This window comes from Neoarius graeffei, chromosome 9 (genome assembly GCF_027579695.1).
Source record: "Neoarius graeffei isolate fNeoGra1 chromosome 9, fNeoGra1.pri, whole genome shotgun sequence".
Lineage (NCBI taxonomy): Eukaryota > Metazoa > Chordata > Actinopteri > Siluriformes > Ariidae > Neoarius > Neoarius graeffei.
In genome coordinates this window covers 54313563-54329770 of record NC_083577.1, presented here as the reverse complement: position 1 = coordinate 54329770, position 16208 = coordinate 54313563, and the positions used below count along the sequence as shown (strand labels likewise).

The 16208-nt window shown below is 40.1% G+C and overlaps 1 protein-coding gene across 5 annotated transcripts in view; it reads right to left on the bottom strand.

Moving 5' to 3' along the window:
* The window catches only part of ppp2r3b (protein phosphatase 2, regulatory subunit B'', beta), a 45883-nt gene that overhangs the window by 3975 nt on the left and 25700 nt on the right, over positions 1-16208 (bottom strand). For 4 of the 5 annotated variants that reach the window (XM_060929794.1, XM_060929798.1, XM_060929797.1 and 1 more), the window contains 9 exons: positions 4997-5182; positions 4372-4475; positions 3888-3990; positions 2488-2562; positions 2282-2368; positions 2040-2196; positions 1652-1700; positions 531-620; positions 142-317 (listed from right to left, as the gene is read on the bottom strand). In XM_060929794.1, coding sequence (XP_060785777.1) covers positions 142-317; positions 531-620; positions 1652-1700; positions 2040-2196; positions 2282-2368; positions 2488-2562; positions 3888-3990; positions 4372-4475; positions 4997-5182 — 1027 coding nt within the window. Of the gene's footprint in view, positions 1-141; positions 318-530; positions 621-1651; positions 1701-2039; positions 2197-2281; positions 2369-2487; positions 2563-3887; positions 3991-4371; positions 4476-4996; positions 5183-13350; positions 13722-16208 lie in introns of those variants that run through there. The other variant, XM_060929799.1, reaches the window with a different exon arrangement.

Sequence of the window (16208 nt, the reverse complement as noted above, 5' to 3'; positions counted from 1 at the left end):
AAAACCTACGAATGAGTAGGCCTGTCTGAACTTTTGACTGGTACTGTATATATATATCTAAAAATATACTTTAGAATACACAAATACTTGCATAACACCACAAACTTGCTCTCTTTATTCAAACAAACAAACAAAGGCTACCTGGCATCTCAGGCCTGACCAGATCCAGCATTTGGCAGAGACAGTCCTCGAATGGCAGCGGTTCAATGGCCATGGTCTCCAGCTTCTGACACTGCTCCTGATAGAAGTACTGCAGCTCGTACATGGACAGAACTCCATCGCCATCCAGGTCCATACACCGGAACCAGTACTCTATGCTACAGAGCCAAGAGTTGCAACGATTATTTAAGCCATTTACAGTGAAGTTCTTATTTCGGTCCACAATAAGATTTACAAAGCACAAATGAACTAATCTATTTATTCGTTGTCTTGTTTAGTTCCGATGCAATATAAAAGACATGTATTAGTCAGCAGTCAACTCATAATGCAGTACATTAGGAGCATAAAGATAAGAGATAACTGGCTGTTACCTGGTTTCAGTCTTCTTGTCTTCCTCTGAGATGAGAAACCACACAAAGTCAGCATAACTCAACCGGCCTTCTTTATGAACCTTCCGGTCCCTGTTCATCACAAATAAAACGGAAATTAACAACCATAAGGGTTGTTTTACAATCAGCGTACGCAAGCTAAAAATCACATTTAACACTTATTATCTTCAATATCAAAAGGCTTGACTAAATAAACTTGGTTGATTATTGTAGCCCTGTGATAGCTCTATTTACCATGCAAAAAAAAAAAAAAAAATTGGTGATAAGGTTATTTTTGGTGAATGTATGGTAATATGTCATATTTAGCAAAATTACTCGTGTCATTTAGAAAAAGTGCTTTTTTGACCACAGGTAGCTCCAAAAGGGATGCACTTAAATCATTCTTTATACCATAAAACAAATTTGGTTCCATATCATTGGAAACATAGTTAAGTTTTAATGTTGAATGCCAGTAAGTTTTCAGACTATTTTGATCAAATTAGTATGTAATTGTGTCACAAAAATGTCCTCTCCGAGACAGCTAATTTTTCAATATAAAATAACATATCTAAAATGATTATTTTCATCCTAAAATGTGGTCAAGATATTGGGACATAAATATTAGAGACAACTAACACAAAGCTTACAGCCTTATATTTAAAAGCACTATGGAAGTAGTGGATTCTGAATTGTCAAAAAAAAAAAAAGTCCTCTCCGAGAATCACTTCATTTGTTTCTCCCAGCCCTGCTTAAAGCTACACTTAATCTTCTTTATCTTATAGCAGATTACACAAAACTACCATACACACATGTCAAAAAATTACCTGAAATCTGTTCTTTAACTCGTCCTTCACTTAAAAACTGGTACAAGAACCAGTTTGAATCTATTTGAATTTTGGACCCCTGTGACACAAACTTTGTACCCTGATTGTAAAACAACCCATATATATATATATATATATATATATATATATATATATATATATATATATAAAGACACTACTAGGGTCCTCTGGATTCAATTTTACTTCGTATTGAAAGACTAAAAGGAGGAGATTAGATTATGCACATTACATTGCTTTTACTGTAAGGAAATAGTAATCATCAAAGGCAACTGGCTGTACCTGGTTACAGTTCCTGAGAATATTCTTTCAATCATTCTGTGGGAGATGGCTAGGATAGAAAAGAAAAAGAACATTACAAATACATATGAAACCGTTACATTTACCTCATAACCATGCCCTGTAGTTATGTTCTCACTCGTTAACTATTTTAACACTAAAGGATACATGGTTTAAAAGAGACGGATCAATTTAAATGCCAGACATGACATCATGTTGCATGAAATTCAGTGTGAGAGAATGATTGTCCTATTGATCTTATCCCTCTTCACTAAACGCAGAACTATCTGATGTGGTGAGAGATGGAAAAGACATTTGACTTCATATAGAAAACATGAAAGCAGTTATGAAACACCTTTTTTTTTTTTTTTAAAGCAGACTGGACTGCTACCTTGGTCATTGTGCCGTGCCATATCCCTCTGGTCTATGTACAGATCGTGGTCAGTGTCCAGCTCCCAGAATTTACAGTAGATGACATAGAAATGCTCATAGGAAAAGTACTCAGTCAGCTGGTTCACATCCTCCTCCTCTTCCAGTAAAGCCACATTCTATGAAAACACAGTGTGACCTGTAAAAGGTCTTGCACACCACTTAATAACAACACATCACACAATGATGTAAAAGCCTCCCAACCTGAAGAAAACTGCTTCTCCGTAGCTCTGAACATGTTATTTTTCCCGTCCATGATCGGTTGACGTTATAAAATATCCTTTGAATTACCTGTTGGTAGGAAAATTTGTTTGGCTCAAGGAAAAAAAAAAATGGTCACATAAAATTAATCTACAATCCAAAACTACATCAAAAGTATTTCAAATTAAACACAGCTTTGTTGCCCTTACTGTGGTAATGTAGCGTGAGTGAAAATCTGAGGCCTCTTTCAGAAAAGCGAGGCCTGCATGTGAATCCACCACATCCTTAAAGAAAAGAGATGAGTTTCACAATGCTTCTCAGATACCAATATCACATCAAAGTCACCAGTACAAATGGCAGTCATATGAGGAAAAAAGACTTGTTGAAGCAATTTGTGCTCTGCTAATGGTCTCTGATTTAGATTAGTGATGAAGAGGGAGGGGGGGGGGGAGGAGGGGAGAAACAACCCTTTGGTATGCCCATTTGCAAAGAACATCATAGTGACCAAGGATGTGCAGACATTTAAAGGGTTTTGATCTAGTGCAGTTTTTCTGCAAGGGCAAAACCAAATTCAAATGGCCGTAACTTATTGGGGTGGGTGGGGGTCTGGACTCCTTCCCCGTATGAAATTAAATAATAGGAAAACACATAAATCACCTCGTTTTGGGTGCAGGCACGTACAGTCAAATGTACTCCACCACAATACTTTTTTCATTCATCAAAACAGTCAAAGCAATTGCTGAAGCCACACAACACAAATTAAAGCGTGAATGCCAAAGTGTATTTCCTCGGCAGGAGAAGGGCTGTTGACCCCCAGTGGCTGCTCCTGCCATCCTGAATATGAGTGAGGCGTCCATCACGAGCTAACAGTATAACGGCTAGAGAAATAGCCAGCATGGCATATAATGCTCGTTACCACTCTGCCCTCGAGAGAGAGGACGCAGAGACCTTCTGCATTTCAATGTGACTGCAATTCTGGCTGCAATAATCACCTGATGCACAGCCTTAATATTGGACATAAACAAAACAACATTCGCTAAACGTATTATTTGGTTGAATGTCAAGAGTTATTAATGACCCTCTGTACATGAGGAAACATCTCGGTCTACTACTCGGCTCTTTATAGCTAAACCGTCTCAGAACCTGCTGCATAATTGGCCTCTTTCACATAATCAACAGGCAATGTGTCACAACTATCTGCTTTTTTTTTGCTTCAGTAAGTTTATTTTATTTGTATCGCGCTTTTAACAATAAACATTGTCGCAAAGCAGCTTTACAGAATTTGAACGACTTAAAACATGAGCTACTGTTATCCCTAATCTATCCCCAATGAGCGAGCCTGTGGCGACGGTGGCAAGGAAAAACTCCCTCGGACGACATGAGGAAGAAACCTCGAGAGGAACCAGACTCAAAAGGGAACCCATCCCCATCCGGGCAACAACAGACAGCATGACTATAACATTAACAGTTTTAACATGAAGTCAGTTTCGTTGAGGTTATAAAAACTCTTCATTGATGGAAACTTGAGTGCAAAACTGTTCATAAGTGAGCTAGTCATCACATGTACTGGACGTTCAGCAGAGTTCTCTCAAAGCTAATACCCCCATACCTGCAGGAATGGAATAAAGTCCTCTTGCTCCAAATAAGGGCAGCCAGGCTTGGCCAGAAGGTGGAGAAATTTGGATGCATCATCATGACAGGTCTGCAGCACTCTGAACAGGAAACAGATGCTTTCAGACACTTTTGCTTCAACATGGATTATACAAAGAACATGAAGCGTTCACTTCAAAAGCACAAACCCAGACTTGTGGGTTCTGAAAATAAGCCTCCAGTATCCATGCTTGGTCATTTCTGACCTACAGCAAGGCAGGAATACGGATTTAATGAAGAGCATACACGCTTCCATCAGTGCTCAGCTATGATTGGAATCCGAAATTAACACACAGCCTACATGGCACATTTAAAATAATTCTGTACAAGTCTCTGGTACTTCACATTAACATGCGAGTCATTGTTAACTACAAGTGCTGCTCACATTAGTGTCAAGAACGCCAGTGTAAAAAAAAAAAAAAAAGAAGGCCTCATTGTCTTACTTTCTCCACATTGCCACAAATTTGTGAACAGACACATATCCCCTCCTGTCTCCCCCAGAAGCAAAGAACAATGGAGCCTTCCAATAGAGTGGGCATTCACAGGCCTGAGGAAACATGAATTTATACAAAAGAGCCCAACTGTTAAAGAAAGACATGAAAATCAGCATTTAAGTATTCTTTCTACAGAAAATAAAATTCCACATTAAGCATAACTAACACTTAATTAACCACTTTCTTTAAAATACTCCTCTGAAAGCGTCTTTTGATGCCCTGCCAAAATTAGTCTGCCAACAGCAGCAATTCCTCATTGGGACTTTAAACGTAAGCTTTGATATAAATAAACAAGGCAAAATGGGTAATAAATTATGCTTATAAATTATTTTCTTTAAAAGGAATTAAAGTTTTCCATAAACTGTTGGCCATTTTAAGTAAATGACAAGCGATATTAAGTGAATCCTTCATCAGGTTTTCCTCAGGATGTGCCTTACCTACTTCTGAAACTGTGAGAATATTGATTGTGGAATAGAAAAATATCTAAACCCGCAAATATTTAAATGACTTCTGTTAATTACACAAAAACAATTTGCTGGGTGTATGGAGGTGGCACATTACAAATCACACTTACCTTGGCAACCTTTCCCATATCCTCAATAGTCACCCTTTCACTGGGAAACTGAGAAAATATTTTCTCTATCTTGGATACGAGATTGTCAATGTTGATATTGGCTTTGGGCCGCCCTCGAGGGAAATAGAACTTCGGAATGCTTTCGCTTAACGCTGGTGAAACGGCCTCCTCTTTCTTAAGCTGAGCCTGCCAAAACAGACAGAAATAAACAGTGAGCCACGAGGCTTGCTGAGTTCACACCCAGCCCCACTGGAGCGAAAGCCTCGCTGCTCGACACATTACAGCCTAATGAACTTTTCTGGCTTTAAATTAGGACGTGTCAAGTGACGATGGCATAAAACATAGGATTCCAATTTGGGATATGTTTAGAAGCTCTGTTGGTGTTTTAACCTAGACGGTATATGCAGCGAGGAGAACACTAAAACAGTTAGCTAACAAAATCAGTGTTTTAAATTTAATAATCATAATCCCTAACTGGACCAAACTAATTACTGGAAAACAGAGCCAAGTACACACAGGGGACTATGAATTCCACATGTAACCTATTCAGACTCCAAAGAATACCGGAGTAACATCAAAACTATACAAGTCTGCAACACAGCAGTAATTATCATCATTCATTTAAAAGTACCTTCTATCAGAGATGCAACAGTGCCAACATCAGGTTTGCACTAGACCATCAATGCTTACTGTGGCATTGTCATCGTCACTGAAGACATCAAAACTATGATACAACATATGGAAATAAAAAAAATGCCTTTGTCGTCACTGCACAAATGTACAACGAAACTTAGCTAATCACAAGAGAGCAAAGCCGCTGCATACGTGTGTTGGGCACCTCAGCCCAAGGCCGTCCCATATTAACCTAACTGAAACCGGAGCACCCAGAGGAAATCCACACATGCCCCTTTTCCACCAAATCAGTTCCAGGGCTGGTTCGGGGCCAGTGCTAGTGCTGGTTCACAACTTGTTCAACTTGCGAGCCAGCTGAGAACCAGTTTGCTTTTCCATAGCTCGCGGTGCTAAGGGAAGCCACGTCATTACGTCGTTGTATACATCAGTTACGTCGCTACGTTTGCATAAACCTTGGCGTGAATATTGAAGCAAAAACAACACGGAAGAAGCAGCAGCAGCAACAACAACAACAACAATAATAATGATAATGGATGACTTCGCGTTTGTACAGCTGCTGCTTCTCGTCGCTTAAAAATGGCGATCTTTCACGGTCTTGTTATTGTTGTTGGTCTTAACAACTCCGCCCGCCCCCCCCGCTGACGTAAGCGGTTCTTTCCTCTGGCCCAGCAGAGAGTTGGTGCTAGCCTAGAACCGTTTTTTCTGGCCCCAGAGCCAGTCCTTTGTCAGTGGAAACAGAAAACCCGGTTCCAAACTAAGCACTGGCCCCGAACCAGCCCTGGAACTGCTTTGGTGGAAAAGGGGCAACCAACACGGGGAGAACATGCAAACTCCACACAGAAAGGCCCCTGTTGGCCACTAGGCTCGAACCCAGAACCTTCTTGCTCTGAGGCGACCGTGCTAACCACTTACGCCACCGTTTTATGTGAGGAAACAGTGTTAAAAACAAAACATTTCACATTTTAGATTCTTCAAAGTAGCCAGCGTTTACCTTGACACTTTGCACACTACTGGCATTATCTTAACCAGCTTCATGAGGGCGTCACCTGGAATGCTTTTCAATTAACAGGTGTACCTCGTCAAAAGTTAACAAGATCAACCGTGAGCTACTACGTATCCCCCCGCTCTCGCTTATATCAGAATGCAAGCAATCGAAGGAATCGGACACTTATTATGAATGTTGACTTCAACAAATAATTAACCCTGAAACAAGTAAGGAGCAGTGTTCTCCCCAGGGATTTCAAATAGCATCCTGGTAACCTGTCATTTTGAAATGGCGTCAAACTCCACCCTATACGTTTCGTAAATACATCCAGTCGGTGAACAGGAAGTCAATGTGTGACAGACCTGAAAACGGTATACGCGGTATAGAACCCCAAGCTGAAGTTTGGTACCAAATATCAAGCAGTTGTGATTCGTAGTTGCTAAGAAAAGTGTTACGAAAATTTTGTAAATCCACCTTACATGTTTTGTAAATACATGCAGTTGGTAAACAGGAAGTCAATGTGCGACAGACCTGAAAACAGTATACATGGTATAGAACCCCAAGCTGAAGTTTGGTACCAAGTGGCTATGAATTGTGGTTGCTGAGAAAAAGGCCGTTTCAGACAGACGGACAGACTGAGGTAAACCAGTATACCCTGCCTCTTTCAGAGGGGGGTATAAATAATTAGTGCAATTTCTTGCCTTCTTAATGAGTTTGAGATTATTAAACAGCAAATAATAACAATACAGTAAATAGCCCTATTCCACAACTGTAGTAATCCATATTATATCAAGAACTGCTCAACTACCTAAAGAGGAACGACATCCATCATTACTTTAAGGTGTATCCAAACTTTTGACTGGTACTGTACCTCACTAAAATCTCAGAAGCCCAAATTATTTTTTATTAGCCCAAACTGCTAATAAAAAAAATCCAATCCACAAGCTATAAAGTACAAGGGATGCTGGTATATATGCAATAGAGGCCTCCTAAAAGAAGCTGAAAGTTTCCAAATCCAGCTCTGCATATTTAAAATGCTATTTCTTATCAAAACTAAACATGCCCAGGAGAGCAGCCTATAACGGAGCTAAAGCAAGTTTTTTGGGAGCACATTGGACCTTATCATTTCATTCCTTACAGCAGATGAAGTGTTATCACACCGAAATGTATGTGCAATGAAGAAGTGGAATGAGACCAACAGACCCGCTAGAGCTCAAAGACCACAAACAAGCGACCATGCTGACCACGAGCCACACATAGCCCAGTGCAATCGGTACAGGCCTGCTGTGAAAAGGCACAGACTAGCAGCTAGAGTTCCCACTATGTTTTTAATAGCTTGGTATCAGCAGGTAAACAAACCTTTGTGAATCTTCCCTTCTAAAAATCAACATGACTTTAAATCACAATCAACCCTAGAAACCAGAGCGTTAATAAACTTGTATCTGCTGGGGAGAGGAGATCATGTTTGTTACTGAATAGGTTATGGATAACAAAATGTTATTATAAGTATGTATGTGCCCCCCCCCCCAAAAAAAAAAAAAAAAAAAAAAACACAACCAAAACCCAGAACTTGTGTTTATCAGGGCTTGAAATGCACTTTAAAATTCAGTTTAAATTTTCTTTCTGTGACAAATATGACCAAAATTATGCCACTCTGAATGTTGAAAAGTCTGGCTAATTTTGGTCAACCATATATTTTATTTATATATATATATATATATATATATATATATATATATATATATATATATATATATATAAAAAGGGCTGTAACAATATGCGTATCGAAATCGTGATACGCAGAGCCACGATCCGTGTCGCGATACAAGAAGGCAGAGTCGCGATACAAGAAGGCAGAATCGCGGTACACCCTTTCAAACTTCTCCTCAGCCCAAAAACAGAGGCGCTTCCAAACTTCAATTTATGAATACTTTACTTTTTATTTAAAGTACATTTTAAACTTACTTAAATTACTTTTATTTTTTATATCTATTAGTAAGTCGTTTTTTTCGCCGACCTGCGACAATATTCTGCGAGTCACGCAGCGTCCACACTCGCCACTGGCAGAGCATTCATTTCTTTTAAGCGGTCGCCATTCTGGTTGCAACGCGGGGAGCGAATCTGTAAACAAGCAGCTCATTGGCTGGCTAGGTGTGCCACAAGCCAATCACAATCACTTGACCGGAAAGGCATGCAGTGTTGCCAGATTGGGCGGGTTTAGGTGCTTTTTGGCTGGTTTTGAACATATTTTGGGGTGGAAAACGTTAGCAATATCTGGCAACACTGAAGGCATGTCTGCTTGGGCGGAAGCCTTCTGCGGCAGTTACATTTTGACACGCGAGCAATGTTTCACCATAAAAATTCCGTAATTTCCATCTGTTTTCCGCGATCACAGAAAATCATTGGCCCTATGAGAGTGAGACAGTGAGAGAGCCACCCCCCCAAAAAAAATCTTAACGGATTTACACGATTTGGAAAAATGACTTTCAGAACCGAAAAAAACAGAGCTTCCGGCTCAACAGTATTATTTTGAGAAATAAAACAATTTTTGCATACATATTACTCATTCTCTGCAGTGGTCTGAATTATTTATTAAATAGTTAATGTAAGTAAGTAAATGTTAATAAGTCAAATTTACTACTTTAAAAATACATTTAAAAAAAAATCGTGGGTGTATCGAATCGTGGGTCAAAAATCGCGATACGAATCAAAAGTTGGGTGTATCGTTACAGCCCTTTATATATATATATATATATATATATATATATATATATATATATATATATATATATATATATACACAGTTGAACTCAAAATTATTAGCCCCCCTTAAATTTTGGAACATTTTCCCAAATATCCTCCAAATGTTAAAAGCATTGATAAAAACTGATATACACAAACAATCACCAGTACTATTCAGATGTTTGTGGTGCATTTTGGAATATGAAATTAGTTTTAGGCTTTCTTTATATGAAATATGGTAAAAATGAGTTGGTCAAAAATATTAGCCCCCATGTGGATTCTTGCTTTTAAAACACAGTTAATTAACCAATCAGCTTTTAAACAACACCTGTGCAATCAATTGGCTTCCTAGCAACACCTGTAGTCAGTTGGCTCCATTCAACAGTTTAAAAGGACTCCAAGGAACAGGGCATTTGAATGAATGAGGAGGATTACTATTTGTCACAATGCCGAAGACTAAAGAAATAAGTCTTGAACTCCGACAAAAGACTGTGGAGGCTCATGACAAAGGCCAAGGCTACACTGCCATTTCGAAGAGGTTTACAGTCTCCAGAACTGCAGTTCGGTGCATCATTGCCAAGTACAAGGAGACAAATTCGGTCAAGAACAAACCTGGTCGTGGACGCAAGTGTAAGATCTCAAGAACTCTGGAAAGAAAAATTGTCAGAGATGTCCGTAAAGAGCCCCGTACATCTGCAAAGGAAATTGTTGCTGACCTGGCCTCTTCTGGAGTTTGTGTGTCAAGGCACACTGTTGTGAGGGCTCTTCATCGGAATGGGCTTCGGGGCTATCATCCCAGAAGAACCCCCTTACTAAAACATCGTCACATCAAAGCCCGACTAAAGTTTGCCCGTGAGTACTTGAAGAAGAAAGATGAGTTTTGGAAGTCTGTGCTTTGGTCAGATGAGACGAAATTGGAGCTGTTTGGGCATATGGACATTGCCTATGTATGGCGAAGAAAGGGAGAGGCCTTCAACCCTGTGAACACAGTTCCCACAGTTAAACATGGTGGTGGCAGCATCATGCTGTGGGGCTGTTTTGCAGCCTCAGGTACAGGCAGTCTGGTTCGGGTGCATGGCACCATGAAAAAGGAAGATTACCTAAAAATACTGAAGGAAAACATGCAGAAGTCTGCTCTCACTTTGCGCTTAGGTCGTCGTTGGGTCTTCCAGCAAGATAACGACCCAAAGCATACATCTAAAATAGTCCAGCAATACTTCAAGGATACCAAGACCAACGTCATACAGTGGCCTGCACAGAGCCCAGATCTCAATCCAATAGAAAACCTGTGGCAAGTGCTGAAAAAGAACGTCCATGCACGAAAACCATCCAATTTGGGCCAGTTGGAACAGTTTGCAATGGAGGAATGGGCCAAAATTCCTCAGGAGACCTGTGCCAACCTAGTGAAAAACTATTGCAAGAGGTTGTCAGTTGTGGGTCAAAAAGGGTACACAATTGACTACTAATGGTCAGGGGGCTAATAATTTTGAACATCTCACTTTTGCTGTTTTTGGTTGAAACTCAGTGTGATAATAAGATATCGTAATGAAACTTGTTGGACAATGTCTTCATAGTGCATTTATTTCAAGAATAAAAACATTTGTTGTCAATGGTCATTTTCATGGAGAAATCAAGAATTATGTTCAATTCCACAAGGGGGGCTAATAATTTTGAGTTCAACTGTATACATACATACACACACACACACACACACACACACACACACACACACACACACACACACACAGAGAGAGAGAGAGAGAGAGAGAGAGAGAGAGAGAGAGATCAGAGAAAGTGTGACCACTTTCCTAGAAAGATGCCCTTCTCAAAGTTATAACTTTTAAATCTTTTGACATAGCTCAATAAAAGTACCAGGTAATTTAAAGTCCATGAAAGTAATGCCAACTAATTAATTAATTACTAATTGGTTAATTAAAATTAAGAATCAAAAAACAGAACACGAACCAAACAATGCCCATAACTTCCATACTACTTGGAATTTTTTAATGAAAAGTTTCACCATGCAGTCTTCATTCTTGCCAAAATCACGATCATTTTTATAAATCTGACTGTCAATCAAAAGTAAACAAACTACCACAAAAACATAATAAATGCATGATATAAGTAACATGAATAATGATTAACTGAGCTGTTTGAACGGCAAACTCCAGCCAGATTTCTGCAAACTTCCACCCAGACACCCAATTTGTGCGAACCTCAAAGACTATGTAATGATGCACCAAAATAATTGAAAATAACAGTTAATACACTTGTCTCCATCACTGAATTAAAATGAGATTTGACATTATTGAAACTTCTCTTCATGTAATGCATCGATGACTCTGATGAACCAAAGTTGGCAACTTTGTTCATTCACTCTCACACACTTTTCTTCATCCGTTTACAAAAAAAGGAAAGAGGAAGTGATTGAGGATTTTGTGGACCAAGTCATCAATACAGGTGCATTCTGGGTAGTCCTAAAATACATCTTCAAAACTAGACTTAAGTGAAATCATGGTAGCACATGTGATCCAAGCTGATCAGCAGTAATGAACTGGGTGATCAGTGATTGGATGACCTGATTTTCACATACCTATTTATATTATTATAACATTAGAACATTACACAAATTTCAGCCTAATAATAACAAATCACCTACCACTCAAACACATTGTTGTCTGTGCAAACACAATATTAAACTCACACCCTCTGTATCCATTTAGGACTTAAAGTGCATATCCTGGACCAAATTCGGTTTTATATGAAAGAATGTCCCTTTACACACTCATCCAGAAGGGTAATTTTGCACAAGGCCATCTGTCTACAGCAGAAAAAAATAAAATAAAACGCGTCTGGAAAAATCCCAAGGGTGACGTCGCCTGCGGAAGTGCCAGCAGGCTGCGAGAGCTTGTACGGTTTCAGTGCACAGCCTGTGTAGACCAAGTTTAGCAGCTAGCGATTTTGCATTGAAATATGGAAGTGTCACCTGAGCGCAATGTTACTTCACCTTTGGATGAAGAATGTAATGTTGCTACACCCTCCTACGATACATCTGTTAAGCGTTTTAATAATTACATGATAACGTTGAAGAAATTTGCAGAAAACCACCAGGTCGATTTCTCGTAAACAAACCAGCGCTGACGTAGGATTCAGAGGGAGGCGTCCTGCACGTGACTTCACGAAAATCAATGTTTCCTGGAAAATCCAAATACCGAGTTTTTTCAGAGGCGGACCAATTCGCCTCAAATGGTTTGAGTTCAATTGAATTTTTCTGGTATTGCGCAAAGTAAAAAAAAAAAAATAGCAGAGAATGCAGAATATGACAGATATTTGACCAAAGTTTAATATAAAATAGGAGAATTACATTGATCTTGCTCCTGAATTTACCCGTGATATGCACTTTAAGAGTCTAAAGTACTGTGTTTGTGTGCCATGTAACTGGTTGTGTCCATGGTGTTTACTCCTGCTCACTTCCTCCTTCATGGTAAAACTGAAGACCAGCTCATACTTTTGGTTATTATTTTGGCTTTTAGTAACCTCTCCTGTACCACTAGTAAACAATCTGTTGCATGCACTTCCTTCAGCAACAATGCTGCACACTCAAACTTCATGAGCCCTTGGATGACATTCCACCATTGGGATCAGTTTGCTCCGACATCCCAAGCAAGGGTTCGGTGTAACAGCAGGAGAGATGAATGCATTTAATCTTCCCCTGCTACACCAGTGTCAGCCATGTCTATAAAAGGGAATGGCCATCTCCTACACCAAACAGAGCACAGTCTCCTGCTCAGCATTAGCATCACAAACTTCAACTGCATTAACTGCTTACACATTCAGCAACATGCAAAAGAATCACACTGACATTCTTGCATCCGTCAAGACCTTAACAGGCTGCTAAGGTCCGTTTCCCAAAAATACAAGACTACCATGAAATGCACCCAGAAAGAAGGCTCAGCCTTTTGGGGAACGTTAACAGTGAGTTAAGATGACCTGCCTGCCCTTGCTGGAAAGCTCTCAGCCTCTTCTTGAAGCGTGAAGGCAGGACAAAGTCACAGCCACGGGCCAGCAGTGCCAGCTCCTTCCTCAGGTCAGGGTCCTGGCGCAAGGACAGCTCCTTCATCCTCATACTGCCACCAGCCAACACAGCACAGCTCCCGATGGTCTTCCTCACTGACTGTCTCACCACAGGACACCTCTCGGTCCTCCTTCAGCACAGCACAAACCCACTTAATGACCAGCAGCAGCTGCTTCTCTCAGCCCTGCTCCCCACACTGCCTGCTGTCCCATACATCCAGCACAGTGCTCTGAGGTTACACAGCCTTGTCCTGTAAAGCCACTGCTCAGACAACAGGGTGATGGTGCGTGTCCATGCATGAGTCAGAGAGAGAGAGAGAGAGAGAGAGAGAGAGAGAGAGAGAGAGAGAGTGTGTGAGTGTGTGTGTGTAGGGAGATAGTAGGCAAGGGGTGGTTCTGCCCTTTCCAGTGTGCATTCCACAGCTATCATAGAAGGTTATGCAAGGAGACAAACCTGTATCAGAGTACTGTGATAACCGGACATACTTCTGGCAGACGGCAACATGATAATTCACGGCTACTAGCTTGCTTGCTACACTGCTTCTTCCATTACACAAACCCGCTCCTTTGGTCTCAGTGTTGGTACTTCAAGTTTAAAAATCACCCGATACAAATTTCCACATCATTTATGATGTATAAGGCTTTAGCATCATTCACAGTAACACCGTACAGCTATGTACTGGCACCAAGACCAATAAAATATCATTTCAAAGCATGGCCGGAGGATTTAATGTTTCACAGAGATAAAATAAAATGCATGCCTATACTAGCGCCTATAGAGCTTGTTTATTTTATGCTCCAAGGTTACAGCTTCCACTAATTCCATACCTTGTTATAGAGAACATGTTCTTGTCAGTGTTATGGGGGAGTGCTGAGTGATGATGGCTAAAGATGTCTAGGACTAATAAAAGACCCAGCAATTTGACAGCTCGAAGAAATAAAGATTAATGAAGCAGGAGGGTTTAAAAAAAAAAGAAGAGATCTTAAAACATACTAACAGCAGTTACGTGAATGCTCTAAAACCATTCATTACTGTGTTAAAAACATCCAAATCAATAGATATTGGGGGTGGTGGTTCCCCAGTAAGAAAACAGCCTTGAAAGTGTCTTACTGTGAACACAAGGCTTGATGTTGTGGCTCTCACTAAACTGGGACTAAAATAAAAAGTCCTGGCTGGCTTAAATGATAAGTATTTTTAGATGCCAGATTGCAGAGTGCACATTCTTCCACTCGATTCAGCAGGATTCCAGTTCCTGTTGCCTCCAATGGAAGGGCACTGCACACATTTGATAAAACACAACATGGTATTTATTATCGGACTTTGTTATCCAAACCCATCTGTCTGTGACATCAGAATGGAAAACAATAAGACAAACTAAAGCAGCCAGTGAAACTGCTTTCCTACTTGTTATGGACTTTCTGTTGCAACACTTTTCCATCTGCTAGCTCTGCATGGTATGTAAAAACAACTCTCCTCTGTTTAAGTAAGCTGGCACTAACAGAACAAGTCGAGGATCTGCCTGTTTAAGACGAGGCAGCTGTCCATGCCAATAGTGCCATTTTCCAAACACGAGCCTAAGTGTCCAATCAGAAGGACAACTGCACAACAATCAGCAGGGGTTAACAAAATCAGCAGCAGTTGCCACAGCTCCAGTTTTATGCCTAAATCTTTATGTCCACACGTCATTTAGAGACACAAAGCAGCTGTATTTGACCAGCTCGAGATGACCAATCTGTTTAAAAAGCAAACAAACAAAAAAACCAGATACATTGTTCAATTCCACTCTTGGAGCTGCTGACCAAACAGCCTGGGGCAAGAGAGAGTCCGTCAGCCTCTCAAGAATATGGAATCAATTTTGTGCCAAAATGTTCATACAATACTTTTGAAATATCAAACAAAAACGACAAATCAAAATACAAAAAAAGAAAAAAGTCAATTTTTTTAGACTGGCAAACAAATTAATCGTGTAATCGTGCAAAATATCAGTCTATTACTCTTCAGAAACCTTTTATTTTTGTTCCGCGTCTTTCTCAGTTTTGTTTGACGCAATTTATTTTGGTTGCGATTCCAGCTTTCTCGTTTGCGCTCCCTGACTTTTTGCTTGCAGTTTTGGCACAAACTTCACGTGTGGGTGGGCTGTCCAGGAATGCATTCCCATTGGCTAACTTGTGTTTGACTGACAGCTACGCTCAGCGATTCCCCCGGAGGCTGTTGCGGCCATTCCCTACTCGGATTCTGGCGGACTGTTTGACGAGTAACCGATCCATTGACGGGAAACAAGGATCGAGTGGACTTCAGTGGTGACTATGATATTGAATTTACACTTTGGTGAATTAATTAATTCAATATCAGAGTCGCCACTGAAATCCACTCAATCCTTGTTTACCGTCAATGGGTCGGTCACTCGTCAAACAGTCCGCCAAAATCCGAGTAGGGAATGGCTGAGCGTAGCTGTCAGTCAAACAAGTTAGCCAATGGGAATGCATTCCTGGACAGCCCACCCACACGTCAAGTTTGTGCCAAAACTGCAAGCAAAAAGTCAGGGAGCGCAAACGAGAAAGCTGGAATCGCAACCAAAATAAATTACGTCAAACAAAACTGAGAAAGACACGGAACAAAAATAAAAGGTTTCTGAAGAGTAATAGACTGATATTTTGCACGATTACACAAATAATTTGTTTGCCAGTCTAAAAAAAATTGACTTTTTTTTTTTCTTTTTTTGTATTTTGATTTGTCATTTTTGTTTGATATTTCAAAAGTATTGTATGAACATTTCG